Raw genomic sequence first — 25,871 nt, forward strand, 5'->3', positions numbered from 1 at the left:
AAAAAAAAATAGAAACAATATAAAAAACTTATCCAACAAAAAAAAAACACGTCGTTTCTCAATCTCCTTGCTTCCTTGATGCCGTTGTTGGGACACGCCCATTCCATCCTGATTGGCTCGCTGTCTAATTGAAGGCAACTCATTTGTCTCGTCTCATTGGTCGAGGGATGGAGCGCGCGCGCCTCGCCTGCCGCCTCGTTCCTATAGAGACGCTATTGCCGAGTGAGTGAGAGAGTGAGAGAGAGAGAGAGAGAGAGAGAGAGAGCGCTCGCGATGGAAGGTGCGCGAGTCCATGTCGGAGCAGGAGAGCGTCCGTCTGTTTAAAGGAGAGCGAAGGAAAATAAACATAAGAGAGGAGAAGAAAAAAAAACTAATGAATAAAGAGTGTTAAAAGGAAATAAAGCATGAGAGAGTAGTAGTGGAGAGAGAAGCAGGTCACCTTGAGGAATGGTACTTTATTAAACGAGCAGGGAAGAAGGAGGAGGAGAAGAAGGAGGAGAAGGAGAGCAAGGCGGTTCCGCTGGTCCGCTGCGCACCGGCTGCTGAGGCGCTCGCGCTGCGCGCAGGCATGTCGGCATGGCGTGCACCAGGAGAACCAAAACTTTGGTGTCGACGTGCGTGATCCTGAGCGGCATGACCAACATCGTGTGCCTGCTCTACGTCGGATGGGTCACCAACTACATCGCCAGTGTGTATATTAAAGTGCCGGTGCCCGTCCCAGCCAGGAAGTTGGAGGGCGACAAGAAGGGCGAAACTCTGCGGATTATAGAGCGACTCGACCGCCTGGAAAATGTCGTCAACCAGCACATACAAGGTAAGAAGATTTAATTTACACCTCCTGCAGAAACCTGACACAAGTTGTTCAATAATCTTTATTTATTCTGTTCTAACCGTTTTGTCAATATACACTTAAATCGTCCATATAACAATATTTCAAGTGGCTCGTGTGATGGTATTAACCTATTAAAGACAGTATTATGGGAAATATAAAAACAGCAGAGTTGTGTTTTGATAGCTTACACCGTGTATGTAGCATTTGTTATTATCTGTATTACACCTTTGGCATTAAAACATGAAGAAGCATGCATTTTAAAGTAAAGTGCGCATGTGCACAAAGCGACGTTCGGTGGAACAATTTGACAGATTTCTCATGATTACTAAATGTCTAGTTCATTTAAATGATTGTCGTTTCAGACTAAATCTCCAATAGTCAACGCAAAGTTTCACCACAGGCTCTTACGTGAGGAAATTCAGCCCACAACGCGTTGTATTCGGTTAATAATAAACTATAACGCTGTCACCTATAGAACTGGCGCTCCTGTGCGCCTGCGCGTCACATTTCACGCATTTCAAGCTATTTGAATAGCTTTTTAATGCGAGTTGTTGACGAGTTCACTTGACATTTTACGCCTTGACATCTCATCCTCGAGTCACACTCCGGAGCACCGTGTCGGATTATTCCTGTTCCATTTATTTCCACGCTGTCACATAATCAAATAAGCGCACTGTAATTACATCCGCCAAACTTAAAAATAGCGAGCGTTGATCTCGCGAGAACTGCTGCAGAGTGTACTTTGAAATGATGAGAAGCAAGAAGTTAGGATTTAGATCTTATTAATCATTCATGCGGAAATTTCAATCTGATATCTGCACATCGCCATGGCTGCTCATCAGGGATATATATACACACCATTCACCTTAACTCTTACAATTCTGTAAAGCTGCTTTGAGACAATGTCTGTTGTGAAAAGCGCTATAGAAATAAACTTGACTTATATTATTATACTTTTATTATAGATACAAATAGATTGCACAATTATTAACAAGGGCATGGAATAAAAAAGAGCGCTTTTCTTGTACTATCTTTTGTACTTTTGTGCCACAAAATGTACATGTAGCTGGTAAACCTTGGATACAAAGTTAAGTAGTCAAGTGGACTTCTGCTGTTGTCATTCCAACCATATACAGTACAGTACATAGTGAAACAGTAAAACAAAACAGTCCCAAGGGACCATGGCGCTACATATGACGATATAAATGAACAAAATAGTAACAAAATACTACACAAAACTTACTAGGACAATACATAAATTGCATGTGTGTGACAAAGACAATAGGACAGTAGGAACAATATCATGGCATCATATGTAGTGCAGTAAAAGACTCTTTCAGGAAATATACTGAAGCACATTAACAGCAAACTGTAAACAGAATGGAAAATAGAGAAATGTACGATTTTTCTAGAAGCATGTTGGAGACGCAGCAATAAAGATGCCGCACATACAGTGTTAGCTGTTCCCTTAAATCAGCAAAGTGCATCATGGGTATTCCCTACTCTGCTAAGGTGTATAATTAAGACTCCTACTGCAGTGCATTATGGGATTACATAAACACAATGTATATTCTCTTCTGTGTATTTAGACGGTATTACTTACTCCCAAAACAATAAACAGGGCGCAGGTGTAGACACTCACTCTCTTTGTTGTTACTGTTATTATTATTATTTCTACTATTATTATTATAAAGTGATGGGGTGTAGACAGTTGTTATTTTATATTACTCTCTTTTCTTCTGCATCTTCTGTGAGTGTTTATGGCAGCTCATAGAACTGTCCAGTAAAAGTGTGAAGGTTTTTGGTACACTGATTGGTGAGGAGCGAAGGAACATTCTGACCAAATTTGGGCCAAGTGCTGCCAACACTCAAGTGTAGTTCTGGTGCTATTGGTGAAATTATGGGCTTTTACTTTTCAAAGTACTTTTTTTCTTAAATTATGTTAAAGGTCATAACTTTTGAACCGTGTTTACAAAATGTAAAAGCCAGGTATCCCTGAAGTACCTGGGTAAAGACAAGGTACTGTAAGCACAACTAATGGCAGACAGTGCGATGCGATTTTAAACAGCTTGGATTTTGAAAAAAAAATTTTGTTTCTCCTACTGCAGTTTTTGTGCATTCATCAATAAATCTGACATACAGGTATGGCATCATTAGAGTAAGCCTCACAAAAAATCATTCAAATAATTCTGAATACTCCAAAAAGGTGGCCTGTAATAAGCCAAAGGAATCTGCAATGCTGCCAAACAGGAAATAAGGCTGCATTTCAGCAGCGACTTTGCACAAAGTTGCAAAACTTGGTAGGCATCTTCAGGACCATGACCTGAGGCTATGCAACAAATCTCATGCCGGAGCCTCCTGTCCTCCTGCGGTAAAAGAATTTCACCACCAACTCTAAATCACGCTTGAGTTTATTTTGCCTGAAGATATGTTTCCATTTTTCTTTGATTGTTCAGACTGCTTGCAGTTCTAGCATGTCTATAAATGTATTATCAAATAATAAATATTATTATTTTTATGATAGTACTGTGGTCTGTTTGAATAGAGGATAGGTTCCGTACTTCTTTGTTACTGCTGATTATTTTCAATTGTTCTTATTACTGCAGACATTCTGACACAGCAGGTTTGCAGATGATTTAGATTCCTAATAAGTTGACACGGACCCATTCGAAAAACCCATGACACAAGGAAGAAACGTTGACTCAAATAGCTGACATTGTGTAGTGTGATTACAAATCATTACAGTAATGATGCTAGAGGAGGAAAGACACTGTTCTGTAATGAAATTACGAGAAAAGGTGAAGTGATTATTAGGTCACATTTAATTGATCATGCATTAATTGTGAAAAATGTATCTTACGTGCTCAATATTTTTTCATGATTTTCGAAATCGTATTAAAAGCTCCATTTGACATTCATTGATCTTAAAGCTTCTGTGAGGATTAAAACACAGTGTCATGCAGTTCTAAGAGAATCATCAATGACAAGGTGGTGCAAAGAAATGAGCTTCGGAATTTATATATATATATATATATATATATATATATATATATATATATATATATATATATATATATATATATATATATATATATATATAGGGATGCACCGAATATTCGGCCACCGAAAATCTTCGGCCGAAACAGTTTGTTGTGATGACGCAAACAGAAACCGCTGCCTGCACGTGCTTGTCTGCGGTGTGGACGTATTTCAGTATATCTGAGAAAGACCCACTGATAGCGATTTGCAAAACATGTAAAACATTTATCACCTGAAATCCAAACATCCGATCGCTATGCTGAATAGGAGGGGAACGCGGCACAGAAAAGCAAAACCCCTCCCACCACGCGCACTGGTGGACGTTTTTAAAAAGGCAAGGAAGTTTCCCAGTGATAGTGTTGTATTGTTGTATCTTTAAGCAGTTGCACTTGTTCTGAATGCACTTTGTTTTTATGAAAGAACATATTTAATTTTACAAACTTTCAGCAGGCCAGAGGGCCTGTACATTATATTATTTTATATATTATTTAATGTACATGAGTGCATTTAAGTTAAACATTTAGGTTTGAATTTTAATGTATTTTATCCTGTGCATTGTTGCAATGTGCTATAAATAAATATTTTCATAATTTGTAATTGATTTATTCTTTGAAACAAAAATTTAAATGCCTTGATTTTAGTAAGGTTAGTACACAGTCATAGCCATAAATGCAATGGTAATAATAATTGGCATAATTTCTTTCGGTGTTTCGGTTTTCGGTTTTCGGCCTTGCTTTCCTCTTTTTCGGTTTTTGGTTTCGGCCAAGAATTTTCATTTCAGTGCGTCCCTAATATATATATTTATACTACAAATAAGTAATTTAATTACATAGTAGGTACTTACATTGTGCCGTAGTGACTTTCAAAAATTCAGTGTAAAAACTATATTAACCTTAAAATCTAATTTTTATTAATAGATTTTAATAGACTTCATGCATTTGTTCAGTAGGTGTGTGTGTGTGTGTGCAAGTTTGTGCCAGGTGGCCATAAGGATGCTCAGGTTCAAGGATCTTTTTGTATAGCGAAATAGAAATATCTTATTTTTTGACACATAGACAAGAAAAAAAAGGGAAAATAGCATTGTTAACCTAGTTTATATTAATTGTTAACATATTTGTATTCAGAATGGTTTCTTAAGACTATACTTCATTATTAATGACTTCTTATAATCTGTATCAGCCTGGACCACAGACTCGAGCTGAATGGCTCAAATTTAAAGAGATCTAAGGACGGGTTTCATATCTGTTTCCATATGGTCAAGGCTGATACAGGTTAAAATGAGTAAATAGTAATTTATTAAAATTTCAGACAGTGTAATTAATCTTAGAGTAATTAATGACTTTTTTAAAAGCAGCTATGTGTTAATATAAACCTGTGTTTTGCCTTGTGCTACTGTCTAAACTGCTGCTATAATAAATGAATCAATGCCTTCTAACCAATCAGAGCGGTGTATTAATCAGTAAAGTGGTAGGATACTTATTCATTACTTCCCAATGAGTAGGTACTGAATTCCCACTGGTATAAAGTTACAGACTGTTGTTACTTCACTAGATTAATTCTGTGTAAAATGTTTTCCTGTTTGTTCAGGGCTGGCGATTTGACTATAAAATACTGATATTGTGAAACTATACCATGATATACTTTTGTGAGATATTGCATATTTTATGAGATATTGTGCCACCTTTAAAAAAAAAAAAAAATAATACAGTGGAACCCGGTTATGTCGATGTCCTAGGGGGTTGCCAAAAAGCATCGAGGTAACCGATGATCGAGATAAACGAAAATCAAAATGGCGGCAGTATATTAACGTGCTTGAAATTTCTTTATGTACATGATGTGCGTTAATAAATGAGAATGTGCATGCACGTGTTTTTGAAGGGTTTTTTTTACACAACAGCGTTGCCGCGATTTGTTTGATGAAGTCATGTTATAAAAATACATACAGTACATGTTTATCTGTCATGAATCCCCCTGCTACGCCCCCTTCGGCCCCCTTCAGCGTGTCAGGTGTTTTCTCGGCCGCTTTCTCTGAAGCTCCCGGCTTTAATCGCGCACATATGGTGCTCGTTTAGCATCATCACCAGCTCCTATTTAAACTTCCACACTCTCACCGTCCGTTATTGTTGGTATTTGTTGGTTCACGGTGGTCGTTGTTATCGCTCATGCGTATCCTGGTACGTGTCTTCCCACCGGCACTCTCTCACCGGCTGCTCTTCTCCAGACCCCCCCCCAGATCCTGGTGTTCATTCTATGCTTTAGCTGCTCATCCCACGTTCTCCCGTGTGCTGTTCAGCGCCGCGCTTCTACTTTCGCCTCCCGTTCATCGCATAACATTGAACAACAAAAGGCATATGTGCAGTAACTAACAGCAGAGATTCACCAGTATACAATACAACAACTGTAGCATCTGTAAGGTTTGATTTTTCCGCCACTTTTGCGAGTTCTTCTGCGGCTGCACAGTGCTGATCGAAATAACTGACGTTAAATGGCAAATTTCCCCCCCCCTTGTGCTCCAGATATCAGGGTTCGGCGACATAAAAAAGTTGACATAACCGATAAAAATGCTTAGACAAAGCGAGAATTTGGCGGTTCCACTTCAAAAACGTCGACTTAATAGGGTTGTCGAGGTAACCGAGGGCAAGATAACCGGGTTCCACTGTAATTAGTGTTACCAAAAGGAAGCATTTTTTTATTTGCTATCATTTAGATCTTAGTTTTTATTTGTAGGCATTAAATAAAAGTCAGTTCTTTCCCAATTCCCAATTTTAGTGCAGTGCTTTTTATTTTGTGCAGTTTATTCACTAACATTTTATACATATTGTGTATTGTAGACATAGTGATGAAATAAAGTTTGAATTTAGAAGTACACACAGGAATCAGAAACGGATTTATATATACCAGCTGAGTTTATTAGTTTCACTGTGATTGCATGTTGTCAGATGCTGTGTGTGTGTGTGTGTGTGTGTGTGTGTGTGTGTGTGTGTGTGTGTGTGTGTGTGTGTGTGTGTGTGTGGTGAAAAGTTCATTAGCCCGTGTTCCAGATTAGAGCCCACACTTGTCGTTGTGTGCAGATGGTGTTTTTTCTATTATTATATGTTTTTATACACATCCTGTTCTTTCCATGCACATAAAATCCTCTTCTGCATCACACTCTGCTGTACTGCAAAGCATGAATAGGCGCGGTTTATTTGCATGATGTCTTTGTTGTTTTTATGATATGAGACATGAGATAACTATGCAGGACTACAGTTACTTAAGGTAAAATATTTCAATGACAAATGCGTCTTAATTGTTTTAACTGTGATGGACTTACTGAAATCTGAATACAGGACACACCGAACTGAAACTGGGTGTGAAATTTCTTCTTTTTCTTCATTAATTTATTTATTTATTTTTTACCTTAATGAGATTTTTCCACCTTTTTATATTCCTCTATCTCTTTTAAACAACTCCATCTTTTTATATTCTTTTTCGTCACATTCATCTCTTTTATACACGTTTTAGTTTTTTTTTTATAAATCTCTTTTTTTTACTCCTCCATCTTTTTTAGGCCTTCATCTTATTTCCACATCATCTTTTTATACTCCTCCATCTTTTTTTATTCCTTCGTATTTTTTTTACACATTTCTTTTTAAAAAAACTTCCCTTAAACATTACCTTTTTTGTACACAAATCCATTCCAACCATCACCTGCTTCTTCCCCTGTGATCATGTTTGTGTACGTTCTGAGGGGCTGATGTTTTGTGTGTTTATTAGGCAATAAGAACACAGAGTAGTTTTTTTATTGTGTTGAATGAAAGCATGGTTTGATTAGCAGCCCACCCTGGTGTATACCTGTACATGAGCTTTGGGTTTGAATAGATAGTTTAATTGAAGGTCCTCTCTGGTTAATTCATTGTGGGAGGTTCAACTTTGTTTTGTTTTTGTTCATGATGCAGTTTTAGAAATGTTGAAAATGCTTTTGAGACGCAGCCTGAAACGAGTCATTGGGAGATGATTGTTTTGTTTGCAGCTCATCTCTTCTCTGGGCTGCTTGTGGGTGAATTTGACTTTTCTCCTCCTTCAGTGAGTTGGGAATGAAAGTACCGGCACTGGCGCTTTGTTCTCCACTAATCCCCTTGTTGGCATTAAAACTGTAACAAAAAAGCTTTTGTATTGCAGCAGATTAGCTGCTGCTTCAATGTGTGCTTTCCCGTCTGTCCTCGTTCACTAATGATGCGTCCACAGGCCAAACCCAACAGGAATGTATGTATAAGTGTCTGTGTGTCTGTGTGTCTGTGTGTCTGTGTGTCTGTGTGTGTGTGTGTGTGTGTGTGTGTGTGTGTGTGTGTGTGTGTGTGTGTTTCAAATTCTTTTCTTTCAGCAGGAGCAAAATTTGAGTCTTTCTGCCAGCTATAACTTGCACTGACAGTTAGATTACATTTTTTCAGGCGCCTTATCATCAAGGTGAGATCCGTGTCTAATATTACATTTCACAATCAAGCAGCTTCTGGTAAAAGCCAGGATTTATTTATTTATTTGTTTGTTTATTCAGATATTTATTCAATAATTAATTTAGAAGCCGGTGCTACTGACTGGCAGAAGGAACGATAGATTGAGGTTTTATAATTTTTACGTTTCCCCATGTATTTTTTTTTTCCAATAAGCAAATGATAGATTTTAGAGTCTGTTGATTTAAAATAGAAAATATAATTTACTAAGTGTATTTATTTCTGTAATCATGGCTCTTGCATGGTATTTCTGATTAGTTTTTATATTATAGAATTGTATTCATTATATATAGTTTATTTGTTGTGTCAGCATTGTCTATCTTTCTTTACCTTATCTTTTACAATTCGCAAAATGCAGTGTCCGCATTTGTTTGCTTCTCTCTTACTCTCTTTCTTTTTCTCTTTCTCTCAGCTCAGGCAGTTTAACAATGGGTCTTATTTTGTTAGGTTTCACACGTTTATGGGTTCAGAAGAGTGTGTTCTCTTTCTTTTTCTCAGACACAGCGGTGTTGTTATTGCTATTAACTAGAGGTGTGTGATCGTATTAATGTTGCGGTAAATCAATGCACTTTTCAGAGAAATTGCAGGTATCACAATATCTTTCTACAATTTTCATGATTGTAATGGAAGCATTATTTCATTTTTTACTTTGAATTAAAAGTTATTTATTCCCGAACAGTTGCGAAATCAAATCATGTCGAGTCTTGAGCGTGATTCCTGACTTGCATCGTGCATTCCTTCATTCATTTCACGCACTTAGTCGTCGTTCATTTCAATACAAATATTTTGCGTCTCACTAAATGTAAGCATTCGAATCATTTTAAAACTCACAAACAGCTTCCTGATTTCGCAGCTTTTTAATCTTTAGACTTTGTCCATCTACCTGGAGCTTTCGTGGTAGCAACCTCATCACGGGTTGTAAAATCTAGTGGCTATTTACCTTAGCATAGCTTTTCTGTCAGCCCAAATCAGTGTGGTTATCTTCCTGCAAAGGATGACTAAAGCTCATGAACTCGATCTGCATGGTATGCGTTTTGAAGCTGGCACATGATTGGCTAATTGGATGATTGCAGCTATGAGCAGGTGTACAGTTCTTAAACTATTACACATCACGCTTCATCCTCCGGTCATTCATCTCTGCCTTATTTATTATTTACACACATTAGGACACCTGTATGTAACGGATTATCTTCACACAGCTGTGTAATGGCCAAGGCTGATTAAAAGGTGCTGTTTTATTGGGTCCAGGTTTGAGTTTTTGCATCAGCAAATAAATCACTGCCTCAGTCTCTAACCAGAACCCATGCACTGTTACGGAAATAAATGATTCATGACACACACACACACACACACACACACACACACACACACACACACACACACACACACACTCAAAAGTCCAACTCTTACAGTTCAGCTGTATAAAAGCAACCATACACTGCTGTTATACAGAGCAGTATGAAACACTAAAAGGAAATTCAAGATTTATATTTTCATAACAAAATGTTTAAACAAGATTGTAATCCTGAGATTCATTGTTCTTGTGTTCGTGGCTGTTGATGAGATCACAGATTACAAATCTCAGGGTTGGTTCATATAAGGAAGCGCTATTAGGTTGCTGCTCTTTGTGTGGATTTCCTCGTTGTCACAATGGCGCCCAGTCTTGCTCTTCTAAGTGCACAACTGAATCCCTTCGTGTGTGTGTGTGTGTGTGTGTGTGTGTGTGTGTGTGTGTGTGTGTGTGTGTGTGTGTGTGTGTGTGTGTGTAGGATAGTGAGAGTGAGAGAAGGAGAGACAGAGAAATAGAGAGAGAGAGAGAGAGAGAGAGAGAGAGAGAGAGAGAGAGAGAGAGAGAGAGAGAGAGAGAGAGAATTCTCATTTTCCTCAGTGTCTTAATACTGGTTTGTTTTACTAATGTGTGCTTTCTGTGTTCCGTCGCTTTATTTGTTTAGTGTATTTTCTTCTTCTTTCTTCTGTCTTCTTTATTGGGTCTCCATTTTCGCTCTATTTGATTCACTGTGAACAAAAATAAATGAACACTGAAAGATGGCCAGAAAACGGAAAAAAAAAATCTAAATAAATGTTTATTCTTTAATTTTTTTTTATTTAAAATGTATTTGTTTATCATTACATTTATTATAAAAATATTATTACTTATCAAAAATGATAAAATAACATCAAAATCAAATTAAACAAAAATGAGATTGAGATGAGAAGTTCATTGTGACATTGATATTTTAGCGTCATACAGTGAGGAAAATAAGTATTTGAACACCCTGCTATTTTGCAAGTTCTCCCACTTAGAAATCATGGAGGGGTCTGAAATTGTCATCGTAGGTGCATGTCCACTGTGAGAGACATAATGTAAAAAAAAATTTACCAGAAATCACAATATATGATTTTTAAACTATTTATTTGTATGATACAGCTGCAAATAAGTATTTGAACACCTGTCTATCAGCTAGAATTCTGACCCTCAAAGACCTGTTAGTCTGCCTTTAAAATGTCCACCTCCACTACATTTATTATCCTAAATTAGATGCACCTGTTTGAGGTCGTTAGCTGCATAAAGACACCTGTCCACCCCATACAATCAGTAAGAATCCAACTACTAACATGGCCAAGACCAAAGAGCTGTCCAAAGACACTAGAGACAAAATTGTACACCTCCACAAGGCTGGAAAGGGCTACGGGGAAATTGCCAAGCAGCTTGGTGAAAAAAGGTCCACTGTTGGAGCAATCATTAGAAAATGGAAGAAGCTAAACATGACTGTCAATCTCCCTCGGACTGGGGCTCCATGCAAGATCTCACCTCGTGGGGTCTCAATGATCCTAAGGAAGGTGAGAAATCAGCCCAGAACTACACGGGAGGAGCTGGTCAATGACCTGAAAAGAGCTGGGACCACCGTTTCCAAGGTTACTGTTGGTAATACACTTCCCCTCCATGATTTCTAAGTGGGAGAACTTGCAAAATAGCAGGGTGTTTAAATACTTATTTTCCTCACTGTATTTCCCAGCCCTCGTCTCTGTTCCTTTTTTTGAAATCTTGCTGATTATTTTAAACTGTACATGGACTTTTATTTAATTTTTATTATTGTATTGCTCTTTATTTAAAAAGAAGGGCTATTTTTTTTTTTTTATGACAATGCATAACAACTATGAAACTTGAAACCAAGTCAATTTACCCATCTCTTTGAACCACTACTTGTGGTCTGTCACACTTGGAGGAAAGCGTCATCTGCTCTTCTCCACATACTGGAGCTCAGGGGTGGCCATGATTGTCTATAGGGGGATCCATTTTGTTATATTTGAGATTAAGATTTTGTATAATTTCCATTTTATTCTGGAACTAAAGTTTTTATGTCTTTCATCTTCTGTCTTCTCAATTGTTTTGACCTTTGACAGCACATCAGCTGTTTATTGACCCGGATATTGCATGATATTTCCAATATGATTGATGGATTGTTGTTAAAACACACACACACACACACACACACACACACACACACACACACACACACACACACACACACACACACACACACAATGTTATTCACTGGCATTCGGCCCCTGAATGCTTGTTAGAAGAGTAAAGTAAAGTGGAACTGAAATCCTATATAACTTTAGATTGTGCACAACTTTTAACCGAATGCTATTGAACTAATTTAATCGAAGTCGATTTTTAGGATTTTAATTTTTAAAGCTGTCATGAAGATGAATTAATCAGCAAACATCTGAGCATATTTTTGTTTGTAATTGAAGCTGTTGTGTTCCTCTTGAGATCTGAACTATTCACACTTAACTGTGACATTCGGATGTTTACTTCAAACCGTGAGCACCACAGAGCACCAGAGCGAGTTCATTCTCGAGCACAAGTGCACTATGTGGAGCGAGGAAAGTGTGACTGAGCCTCTCCGTAAGTAAGAGGAAGCCATAATTCATGACTTCCTGCTACATCCTCAGCTCCCTGTAGCTTCACCCTAATAAGCAGCTGCTGAAGGCTAATTATCTCAGCAGTAAAGCATTCAGCAGAGTCATGGAAACAAATAATGCATCATCACGGACATGTCGCATTTAATGTCTACCAGGAGACTCCTGAACTCTGTAAGCCTGAGTACATGATAAATAACCAATCAGGTGGCATTTCGAGCTGAACGATGACTCTCACGGCCTGATTTACTGCCGAGGCACGAGGATTACGATGATTACACTGTTAGGCTCAGATGCTGCAGAATGGTCCAGCCAGAGAGACAGGAGTTATTAATCAGTACGGTGCTTTTCATTTTTCAAGCTGTGTTTGTTTGGAAAATGGATGTAACTATCGATATACTGACTTGTTCTGTTCTTCACGAACCGATATGGAAGCAGACAGTTTTTTAGTATTGAAAATTACCATTGTCTAATAAAGTCTAAATTGTTTTGATATACATATGTATATGCTACATTTATATATATATATATATATATATATATATATATATATATATATATATATGTATTAGTGGCGGGCCGTGCATTTGGTACCTGGGCCTTCAGTGGGGATGTACCCAAATGAATCCACTACTTAATACACCACTATCACGTCACAATTATAGAAACCATCTATACTGTACAAAAACGCAATATAACAACACGTGGCATTACAGAGAGAGACATTTTACATTTGGAGGGTGAAAACCATTTTACCTCTACACTACCACCACAACTGTGCACCTACATAATCTGGAGCAGTTCAGAATCAATATTTGTCTAATAACATGACAAAAACATAAACAATTTAAATAAAAAAAACAACCTACTCATGAGAGATGCAGACTCAGAATTTGCACCACTCCTCAGAGGCTGTAATCCAGTGGTACCGCTCGTATTCACTGGTCTTAAAGTGGTGAACAAACCCTTTCCCCGGCTAAGACACGCTAGCTAGCTTCTGGGTTGGCCGACCTCCTTACGATGTCTAGCTTTTCTTCAAAATGTATTTTGTATATGTCCGAAACTAAATCAATTTCTCTTCCGCCGTAGGCATAAAAAAGTCTAACTCAGATATATTAATGTGTGCAGAGCTACACACGTGTTTTGCCAGTGGAACTTGGCTGTAACAGTTTCCCTCTGACCAACCAATTAGAGGACGGAAAAATGCTGACACTATTCTGGGCCAACTAGATGTCCTGTGAGGCGAATCTGAAATCTGATTGGTTAAAGAAACAGACCCATTCATAATATTCTCTATGGTAAAAGGGCCAGCAGTACAGACTTTGAAGGTCCTGGGCAGATTAGATTGAAATGGCAGCACATCGAGGCTGAAAAAATCCAACATCCCCATACACGTTCTGAAAACAGAGCAGCCAAGAGAAACACTACGAAATAAAGAAAATAAACTGTTGGGAATAAATTAATACAATTTAATAGAACAAATATTAGAATTGAGGTTGTAAATGTAGGTCAGTGCTTTTGATATTGTGTAGGCCAGCAGAGAAGACTTTGTTGGCCCTGACCGCCCGGTACTATATATATATATATATATATATATATATATATATATATATATATATATATATATATATATATATACAGTGAGGAAAATAAGTATTTGAACACCCTGCTATTTTGCAAGTTCTCCCACTTAGAAATCATGGAGGGGTCTGAAATTGTCATCGTAGGTGCATGTCCACTGTGAGAGACATAATCTAAAAAAAAAATCCAGAAATCACAATGTATGATTTTTTTAACTATTTATTTATATGATACAGCTGCAAATAAGTATTTGAACACCTGAGAAAGTCAATGTTAATATTTGGTACAGGAGCCTTTGTTTGCAATTACAGAGGTCAAACGTTTCCTGTAGTTTTTCACCAGGTTTGCACACACTGCAGGAGGGATTTTGGCCCACTCCTCCACACAGATCTTCTCTAGATCAGTCAGGTTTCTGGCCTGTCGCTGAGAAACACAGAGTTTGAGCTCCCTCCAAAGATTCTCTATTGGGTTTAGGTCTGGAGACTGGCTAGGCCACGGCAGAACCTTGATATGCTTCTTACAGAGACACTCCTTGGTTATCCTGGCTGTGTGCTTCGGGTCATTGTCATGTTGGAAGACCCAGCCTCGACCCATCTTCAATGCTCTAACTGAGGGAAGGAGGTTGTTCCCCAAAATCTCGCAATACATGGCCCCGGTCATCCTCTCCTTAATACAGTGCAGTCGCCCTGTCCCATGTGCAGAAAAATACCCCCAAAGCATGATGCTACCACCCCCATGCTTCACAGTAGGGATGGTGTTCTTGGGATGGTACTCATCATTCTTCTTCCTCCAAACACGTTTAGTGGAATTATGACCCAAAAGTTATATTTTGGTCTCATCTGACCACATGACTTTCTCCCATGACTCCTCTGGATCATCCAAATGGTCATTGGCAAACTTAAGACGTGCCTGGACATGTGCTGGTTTAAGCAGGGGAACCTTCCGTGCCATGCATGATTTCAAACCATGACGTCTTAGTGTATTACCAACAGTAATCTTGGAAACGGTGGTCCCAGCTCTTTTCAGGTCATTGATCAGCTCCTCCTGTGTAGTTTTGGGCTGATTTCTCACCTTCCTTAGGATCATTGAGACCCCACGAGGTGAGATCTTGCATGGAGCCCCAGTCTGAGGGAGATTGACAGTCATGTTTAGCTTCTTCCATTTTCTAATGATTGCTCCAACAGTGGACCTTTTTTCACCAAGCTGCTTGGCAATTTCCCCGTAGCCCTTTCCAGCCTTGTGGAGGTGTACAATTTTGTCTCTAGTGTCTTTGGACAGCTCTTTGGTCTTGGCCATGTTAGTAGTTGGATTCTTACTGATTGTATGGGGTGGACAGGTGTCTTTATGTAGCTAACGACCTCAAACAGGTGCATCTAATTTAGAATAATAAATGTAGTGGAGGTGGACATTTTAAAGGCAGACTAACAGGTCTTTGAGGGTCAGAATTCTAGCTGATATACAGGTGTTCAAATACTTATTTGCAGCTGTATCATACAAATAAATAGTTTAAAAATCATATATTGTGATTTCTGGATTTTTTTTTTTAGATTATGTCTCTCACAGTGGACATGCACCTACGATGACAATTTCAGACCCCTCCATGATTTCTAAGTGGGAGAACTTGCAAAATAGCAGCGTGTTCAAATACTTATTTTCCTCACTGTATATATAATATACACAGTAATTAGATGACCAGATTGAGAGAAAAAAATTTAAGTTTATCATCAATACATCTTATCGTAAGCTTGCCCAATGCCTTAATATTTTTTTCCGCTTATTTGTAAGTACATTTCTTAATAGTTTCTCACAGAAACACAACGCAAAGTATAAAGATGTGTGTGTGTCACTCAGAGAATTCCCTCCAGCCTGAGCAGAAGCACAGAATTAATTTCAGTAAGCCTCATAGCATGTTGATTTTTGTCACCATGAAAAGGCTCGGGCATTTAATTACCACAAATAGAGCACAAGGAGAACTGATAATGAAAACAATTAATTACTGCTCAGCTGAAGGGCAAAAGCCTGACCAAAACAAGAACAAGTATTAAATAATTGATTCTCATGTAGCGGCATCATATTTTTCTGGCTCTCGGGTGGAAAAGCCACGTGTCAAATACATGACGCATAGATCAGACCCTCATCGATTCAGTCGAAACATTAAATTAAGATAAAACCATGACTCAACCCACACACCCCACATGCTGGAGTGCAGTGAATATATTTACATAAAAAATGTCTGAATGCAAGCCCCGGTATCGCCAAGCTGCCACTCTTGGGCCCTTGAGCAAGGCCCTTAACCCTCTGTGCTCCGGGGGTCCCTTACGAGGGAAATATCAAGGTCCGTGACGTCGGAGTGACGTGGGGCCGCCCTCCCGTGGGCTCACCACCTGCAGGAAGGACCGTAAGGGACGGTGCTGTGAGGATTGGGCAGCAGTCGAAGGCAGGGGCCTGCTTAGACTGCTGCCCCCACGACCCGAATTACGGATAAGCGGGAGAAAATGGATGGATGGGATGGATGTCTGAATGCTAATAATAATTTTAATGTTGTTCTTTTTGCTTACATTCATATGTAGGGTTGCAGCTATAAATTATTTTAGTAATCGAGTAGTTTACTGAAAATAGTATACTTTAATTTAACTGAAATTAGAATCTGTAAAAACTAAACCCAATTACATAATAACAAATAATTAATACAAATATAAAAAATACATATTTAGATTACAAAAAAACCCCAAAAAGCTGTTTTTGTTATATTTTGTTTGAAATTTTGAAACTTTCTGTCGTTTCTTTGGTCTGTATCTACTGCCACAAAAAAAAAAAAAGATTTGCCTAATTCCGCATTTTTATTTCACAAAAACGAGTTTATTTTTCATAATTTTGACTTTATTCCTTGCAATTCGGATTTTTTCCCGAGCAGTTTACCGGGTGGTGCATCAGAATACCAGGTGGTGCATCAGTAATAATGGTCCGTGGGGAAACGCAATGCTCCATGTGTATTCTAAACGAAGCATCAAGTCAAATATGATGACTATTACTTTTTATTGCATTTGAATTACTCGAGGTGCTTAAGGAATCATTTCAGCGCTACTAATTTGTGCTTGTTAAACTTCGAGTTCTAGATTTATTGCTTACTAGGTTTCTATAATGAATTCCACACCATGTCTACATTAAACTTACATTGTGCATAGGAGGATTGCAAAGCATCCAAATACATTGTCTACACACAATCGGTGCTGCACTGTGCTTTCATGTTTCTAACTGTGACTACAGTTTAAAAAGGAACCACATACAGTATGTGTACAACTGTCAAGGGTGCAAATACTTTTGACTATGTAGTGTATTGGATTATTAAATATAGCACAGTGACATGCTTTCTTTTACTGAAATGCTGAAATATTTTAAGCTTGTGAAACAGGGTAATATACTAATCCATGTTTCGCTGGTATCAGCTTCATGCAAAATGCAGGTATAGAATTTAGAAATGGCTTTTAGAAACTTAATTTTCATCAATATTTGCATGCATTATTAATTTACTAGAAATCACAGCAGAACTGTAGCATAGTGTCTGCTCGAGTTCTAAACATACTGAATTTATGCATGAATGCAGATGAAAAGTGTATTTCAATTATTAATTCAATGTAGTGACTGGTTTAGGAAACTTGGTCTGTTGACTTAGACTAGCACCTAAAACATTATCACGTATTCGTTGTCAATCGAATCGTTGTTATCGATCAGTTGGGCTGCTCCAGTGACGGGTTAGCGTGACGGCAAGATAACACAGCCACTTGCGAAATGACGGAAAGTACTGGTCAACCAGCAGCAGGAAAAAGTGTCTTCCCAAATCATCCAAGACTAACCTGCAACTTGTGCACAGTGGAGCTTGGGTGGGATGGAAGTATCACAGTGATGCATGAGCACATAAAAAGAAAACACACTGGTGGCACGGATGAAGGCGAAACATCAGCACGTTCAGCAGAAAACAACCTAGCATGAGGGAAGGAGAAGAGGGGAAATCCCCATGCTCTCCTCGACAAGCAGCCACTTTAAGCTTTAAAATGAAAAATTAAAGGTAGCTTAACTATCTGGCTTTTGCGTTTTTTTATTATTAAATTTTTAAACATAAATTCCCTGAATTAGGGTTGTATTAAAAAGTTTAATCGAAAACATGTTCTGCATCATGCGCCATTAACGTGATCCGCTAACAATGCAATCCATTTTCCTGTTAGAGGATTCCTGTCTTCATTTTTCCTATTATTCTCTTGTGTACTGTGGCCTTGTACACACCATGACCAATTACTTTCTGTTTGAGGGGATGGTGTTTAAGGGACTCTCTAGGCTGTTGTTCTCGTTCACATGATTATGCTATGATTTGTGATTAATGGATAGATGTTTGTGGTGATTAATATTTTTAATGTACGTGCAGATGATTTATAAATAGTTTGTAGCATATGTAGTAGTATATAATAGGGGTTTAATGATAAACATATTCAGACCAAAAGTTTTCGGTACAGGGCTTTCGGTTCGGGACATATATGCAAATTTGTTTAGTCTCCACCTCGCACTTTAAGTGCATTTAAAAAAATGTATTATTATTAAACTTAAAAACCAGTGGTTGGCCATCAGGGCCAGCAAAGTCTTCTCTACTGGCCTAAACACTATCAGACCCACATTTACAAACTAAATTCTAATATTTGTTTCATGAAATTGGATTCATTTATTCCCAAAAGTCTATTCTATTCATTTCGTAGTGTTTCTCTTCGCTACACTTTTTCCAGTACATGCATGTGGATGTTAGATTTTTTGTCCAATCAGATTTCAGCCTCTATGTGCTGCCATGTCAATCTAATTTGCTCAGGACCTTCACAATCAGTAGTGCTGGCCGGTGTAACTTAGTCTATATTAGCAATGGATCTGTTTCTTTATCAGATTTCATATTCGCCTCACAGGGCAGCTAGCTGGCCCAGAATAGCGTCAGTATTTTTCCGTCCTCTGATTGGTTGGTCAGAGGGAAACTGTTACAGCCAAGTTCAACTGGCAAAACACGTGTGTAGCTCTGCACACATTAATATATCTGAGTTAGACTTTTTATGTCTACGGAGGAAGAGAAATTGATTTGGTCTCCGACATACTTAAAAACACATTTTTAAAAAAGCTAGACGAAGCTAGAAAAGGTCGGCCAACCCAGAAGCTTGCTAGCGTGTCTCAGCCCGGGAAAAGGGTTTGTTCTCCACTTCCAGACCAGTGAATACGAGCGGTACCACTGGATTACAGCCTCTGAGGAGTGTTGCAAATTATATGTGTATGCATTATGAGTCTGCATCTCTGGTGAGTATGATGTATTTTATTAAATTTTCTATGTTTTTGTCATTTTATTAGACAAATATTGACAAATATTATTAGACAAATATTGATTCTGAACTGCTCCAGATGATGTAGGTGCACAGTTGCGGTTGTAGTGTGGAGGTTTGGAGTGGTCTTAACTGGGTTTTTTGCTTTACTAAGTTTGTGTACAGTATTGATGGTTTCTATAATTGCGACGTGATACTGGTGGTATCAAGTGGTGGATTAAGGCGGTTAAGTCCCCACTGAAGGCCCAGGTACCAAATGCACAGCCCACCACTGTTAAAAACATACAACAATGCCAGGGGTATAAAAAACAAACTAGAGTTAGCACAGTGTCACTGTGGTTATTCACTCCGTACCGGAAATTCCATTAGTTTTTTTCGCATATGCATGAAAAATGTTAAGAATCTATAGTGCTAGCATTAGCCGCTATCCACTTTCTGGTTAGGAATGATTAACCACAGTGACACTGCACTAACTCTAGTTTCTTTTTCTTATAACCCTGGCTTTTGTTGTATATGTTTTCAAGTTTAATAATAATTTTTTTTCATGTTTTTGTTTTGCACATGCATGAAAAAGTTTATATAGCGCTAGTGATATGGTTTCTTTAGCGTTTATTGTCCAGCTTCAAGAATTTCTCTTTAAAGGAGAAAATCCTTTCAATTCCACATATCCAGGGGGGCGAATAAATGAAGGATGGAAGGAATGAAGACAATGGTTAAACTGAGTAGAACAGTTAAGTAGATCATATCTTTGGAAAATAAAATATTAAATATTAAATTGCTTAATTTAGTCAGTTTCATAAAAAAAAGTTTAATGCATTACTTTGATTTTTTCTATAAAATTTTTTATAAAATATTATTTTATATATTACCACCAGTATCACGTCGCAATTATAGAAACCATCAATACTGTACACAAACTTAGTAAAGCAAAAAACCCAGTTAAGACCACTCCAAACCTCCATCAACATTAACACATCTTTGCCTGATGAATCGTAGCTTCCATGCCGCTGAACAGATAAATGTTTTTGCTTTCGAAGCATGTAAATTAATAGGAAATTCAATTAAGACTATGAAACAGTGTGCTGTTCATTACAATGACTTTACTATACAAGAATTTAAATTCGGGTATCTATATTGCTTTTAGCATGGCATTACATAAACAAGACACTTTATTCATTTTACCTTATTAACAGTCCTGATTTCAGTTTTGCTCGCTACGGTAATTAAACTCAATAAACATTAAGAAAAAAACAGCCTTAATTCTAATAATAGTGATGACTAACTACAGCTTATGCTTTTTGAATATCCGAGTCCACATTGAGTTCCATTTGCTGTTCTATCCTCCACTCTTCTGGGAAGTTCTTCCAATAGATTTTACTCCTGAAGATTTGTTCTCATTCAGACACAAGGCTGTTAGTAAAGTCATGTACTGATGTTCTGTGGGGTGAGGAGGCCTGGTGTGCACTCAGCTTTCACATTTATCCCAAAGGGATTTAAATAGGTTGAATTCAGAACTATTAGACAGACCATTTAAGGTCTTCTATTTACATGTAGTCCGTGTAATCTATATTTTCATAGAGCTGGCTTTGTGCACAGGGGCATTGTCATGCTGGAACAGGTCCATGTCTCCTAATTTAAATAAAAGGAAAATGTAATGCTACCACACCCTAAGACATCCTATACAACTGTGTTTGTATTGCACAACCACATATTGCTGGATAAATCAGGTGTCCAAATATTTCTATATTGTTTATATTCTATACGTTTTATATATATATTTTTTATAGCTGATTTTTTGTAAATATTTATAAAACAGACTGGATCTCTGAGATGGTTTAAGATTTGAGGGTTTTAAACTAAATAGAGTGCTCATACTTTATTGACTAATTAATCACACTATTTCATGAGATGATTTTGTATTTATACCCCACTAAATCTCCATTAAATCATAAAGCATTTATGTTTCTCTGACTCCACCCCAAGCTTTTTTAACGCTAATTCAGTGCAGCCATTTAGACGCGCTTACTCCATTTCCTAAGTGCACTTGAGTTTAAAGAGGGGTATTTTATTTATTTATTGTAACCTATACAAAGCAAACATTTTAAATGCATGACTAGGCTGCAGGTCTTTTTTGTTGTTGTTTTTTTGTGAAACTGATATCTGACCTCAGGGATCACTGATACCTGATACTGACATGTGAATACCCAGATGACTCTTTGTAAACCAGGCATGAGTGGAGTAGTTGTGCTCTTTGTTGTGTATCATTTTTTTTTACAGCTTGTGTACAGAGACGGAAAAAAGAGAAAATGTAAATGTACAATATTTGCACTATATTTTTTGTTCATTAGTCGAAGCTTATACACCAGTCACAGGGAGAATGGCTCTGCTGGGGATTTCATGGGCTGTACTAGGAATTACAAGGAGATGAGGTGTTCTGTTATAGGAAAACAATCAACAATGCGGCTGTTTAATGGAGTGAAGTTAATGTTACCACCTTTAATTTATTTTGGGTGTTTCATTCTTTTTTATACAACAGCAACAATCAATTTTTAACGATTATATTTCTATTTATTTAAGACCAGCATCATTTTTTATCCGTTCATTGTTACATTTAATAATATAGCAACTACACTATTTAAAAAAGGTTTTTGTATGTGTAATTTGTATATGTTTTAGAAAATCCCATTCCTCAGCCCCATTTGCTCCATTAGCACTAGATTTTGGGGAGTTCTCGCAGAGATTTGTGCTCATTCAACTACAAGGGTGTTAGCAAAGTCATGTACTGATGTAGGGTGACGAGACCACATTATATCTTCATAGAGTTGACTTTGGAACAGGTTTAGGTCTCCCAGTTCAAGCGAAGGGAAAATTGAATGCTACAACATCCAATTGTGTGCCTCAGTCTTTGAAACTGTTTGATAATAAACCACATATGGCTGGAAATGTCAGGTGTCCAAACACTGCTCTCCATATTGAGTATAACCTCACCAGTCTGTGTAATTTGTTGACATCAAGTGTTAACTCCTGCCCTGAAGATCTTGGAAACACATAAAACTTATAGAAGACTGTTATAAAATGCTTAAATAATCAAAGCTTTATTCACATTCTGTTGATTGATTCTGCATTACTGTTTGTTTGTTTATGCATTTGCTGTGAATCTCATGTGCTCTATATTGTGATGTTTGATATGTGACATATTTACAGCTTCAAATCTAAAATGTTTACACGTAACTCAGAAATGCAACCGTAGGCACACACTCACAGAACTGCCCCGGTTATGAGACGTCACTCCTCTTAGTCTTCATTACGCCACGTCCTCCGCTATTCTTAATAGAATCTGCAACCTGCTGATCTTTAAAGGAGAAAAAAAGCATTCTTTAAGACTTCATAAGCAAACTCTCTGAGGAGCAGGACACGGAGCAGAGCGCTGGAGCAAATCGAGGTCATGCTGCAGTGAAACACATGATACCTGCATTTCTGAAGTGCAGTGAGAGTGAGTGAGAGTGAGAGAGAGTGAGAGAGAGAGAGAGAGAGAGAGAGAGAGAGAGAGAGAGAGACCCATTATCAAGTTGGATATCGAGAAAGTTATTTGTAAATAATTTCCAAGAACATTTACACAAGAAATTTGTTACTGATGGAAATCCAGTTAGTTGGCAATGATCTGAGTTTGTGTATAATTAAAACAGAGAGAATCAAGTGCAATTAAATACAGAGACAGACAGAGAGAGAGACAGATGCAGAGACTGTCAGGCAGACAGATAGAGTCAGAGCAAAACAAAGACATAAATGCTGCCATAACAGTCCTGACTTGTTGAGCAATAACATCATTATCAACATCATCTTCAGCTATTTGGGCTACAGTAGCCACTGATCCCTCCAGACCAGTAACAGCCCAGAGAGCTGCAGTTTTGGAGATGCTCTGTCCCAGTCGTCTAGCCATCACTATTTGGCCCTGGTCAAACACACTTAAATCCGTACACTTGCCCATTTTCCTGCTTCTAACACATCAACTTATAGGACAAAATGTTCACTTGCTGCGTAATATATCCCACACACTAACAGGTGCCATGATGAAGAGAAAATCAGTGTTATTTACTCACCAGTCATAAGGTTATAATGTCTGTGTATACACAAGATAAAGAAAGAGAGAGTGTGACAGAGAGAGAGAGAGACACAAACAGAAAGACAGATAGAGAGACAGAGACACAGACAGACCTAACAAGGGAAAGACAAAAAAAGCTGCAAAGAGAGAAAGAGGGACTCTGATGCACATAGACAGAGACACAGAGAGTAAAAGCCAGATGAAGAGACAGAGACAGACACACACAAAATCAGAGAGAGTCAGAGAGCAAAAGAGATACAGACAGAAACACACAGAGAGATTTAGAGAGTGAGAGAGAGAGAGAGAGAGAGAGAGAGAGTGCAGACTCAGAGAGACAGCTGTAATCGATGCATCGTATATCAAAGTCGATTCCGTAGCTGTAACTTTTTTTCACATTTCATCTAACACTGGGAATTGATCAAAAGTGAGTTATTTATGTTCTGCCTGATAATTAACATGAGCTTTGAATAATAATGTCAAATAGAGGAGGAGACACACACACACACTCACACACACACACACTCACACACACACACACACACACACACACACACACACACACACACACACACACACACACACACACACACATGACTAGCTTTGTGTTCTCTTTAATAAGGACATGTATGTGTTACATTGGTATGAAGTTACTTGTATATTTTAAGAGACGTCACTTATTTTTTTTGGTATATTTAGTATTACTCTCTAATGGAGAAAAATGTACCATATTTTCCGGACTATAAGCCGCTACTGTTTCCCCACTCTTTGAACCCCGCGGCTTAAAGAATAAAGTGGCTAATTTATAGATTTTTTCCTGGGTTTTTCCCGGTTTCACAAACTTGAAGCCAAAAAACTGAGCCCCATAACATTAGACCAATGAAATTGCCGAACCGGTTAAGGCGAACAAATGAAATTCCATATATCAAATCAGATGCGCTCCCACTGAATCGGGCCGCACCACATCATAAATATGGATGATGTTCCTCTGACGTTTGACCTGCTGCTCACTCGGACTGTCTACAGGAAATGCGAATCATTAATCATGCTGAAAACAACCGGGCATGAAAACACACTTCACCTGTGTTCTGAGCTGCACGGCATCGGGAGAAAAGCTTCACCGATGGTGATTTTTAAACGCACAACAATGCCAGAAGAAAAACTCCCAAGAGAAATAGTTGTGAAAGGAAGGAGGAAGACAGTGAACAATGACTTTCTTGGTAGGCTTCTGTTTAGATACAAGCCGTGTAACAGACACTGTCTTTCATTAAAGCCTGTGTAAAGTTCATTAGTTTCAGTGTAGACACCTGCGGCTTATAGACAGGTGCGGTGTATTTATGTTCAAAATAAAAATCTTTGCAAAATTCAGTGGGTGCGGCTTATATTTGGGTGTGCTTAATAGCCTGGAAATTACGGTACTTCGTACCCGATTACTATTGATTAATCAATGGACTAATCGGTCAAATACTCAAACACTAAAATAATTGGTAGCTACAGCCCTAGTTAAAACCTCATTAAACTTTTCTTTACCCAGGTTATCATTAAAGTATTTCCAGCATAATGCATCATGTCATGCCATATTGTTACACCTGTTAAATACAGTATAGAGCTTAACAATTGAGTCAGCAAAAAGCCTTGTGTCAGATATAAACCAATTTCTTGTCGCATTCCTCCATAATAGCACAAGCACTTAGTAGCAGAGCAGAAAGCTTTTTTTTAGTTCTAAAAACTACAGAAAAGCAGATAAAAGCGCTATACTGCGCACACGTAAGGAAAAAACATAAGAAACTTTGGCTTGTGAGATTCGTTTTCCGGCTCTTGGAAAAAAACAAAAACAAGCCTTTTAAACAGACAGACAGAAAGCTGGAGCTGTTGCTGCAGGTAACACAACAGTCCCACGAAATGGTCACATGACTGTAACACACGACAGAAAAAAATGCCATCGTTTTTTAATATCTCTTTTGCCTCAGTCCACACTAAAGCAGGAAAATGCCATTTTCATTTTGCTGAATTTGGTAGATTTTCAAAAGGTTTTTAAAACCAGCATGTCAGTGTGGGCAGACGGTGTAATGTAGAGAAGATTATGCGTTTTTTAAATCTGTCCATATTAAAACTGATGCAGCCTGACATTAAATGCACAAATGTTCTAAAGTGTAATTGTGAAAGTGTAGACTTTAAAACACTTTTATTACGTGTTGTGGATTTGTCAAGTAAATATCAGCCCAAACACAGAGCAATAATATATTCACAAGGTGCGTTAATCTCTGTAATGGTTTTATTGATGAATCTAGAGTCTGGGCTAGAAAAAAATCAGCCTCAGCTTCATTACAGTGGTAAAGTGGACATTGAGCTACTGATCAGGATTCAGACTCAGAATCCAAACCCCAGAACCACCAAGCTGCCAGTTAGCCCGAGTTCCTCCAGGGTTTCATGGCTGACCCTGTCTTCTGACCTACATTTCCTAACAAGCTGGGTTTATAAGAAATAAAGCTTCTTCATTTCATTTTATTTAATTTTGCGCCTCATTAGATAAACATCCCAAGAAATCCATGTTA

At 38.0% G+C, this 25,871-nt stretch overlaps 1 protein-coding gene across 2 annotated transcripts in view; it reads left to right on the forward strand.

Moving 5' to 3' along the window:
• The first annotated feature begins 225 nt into the window (after window positions 1-225).
• The window catches only part of galnt18b (UDP-N-acetyl-alpha-D-galactosamine:polypeptide N-acetylgalactosaminyltransferase 18b), a 101,839-nt gene continuing 76,193 nt past the window's right edge, over window positions 226-25,871 (forward strand). Inside the window, exon 1 of one of the 2 annotated variants that reach the window (XM_083558744.1) lies at window positions 226-814. In XM_083558744.1, coding sequence (XP_083414870.1) covers window positions 577-814 — 238 coding nt within the window. In that variant the 5' untranslated portion in view covers window positions 226-576. Of the gene's footprint in view, window positions 815-17,651; window positions 17,837-25,871 lie in introns of those variants that run through there. The other variant, XM_083558745.1, reaches the window with a different exon arrangement.

Source organism: Silurus aristotelis (assembly GCF_946808225.1).
Source record: "Silurus aristotelis genome assembly, chromosome: 13".
Lineage (NCBI taxonomy): Eukaryota > Metazoa > Chordata > Actinopteri > Siluriformes > Siluridae > Silurus > Silurus aristotelis.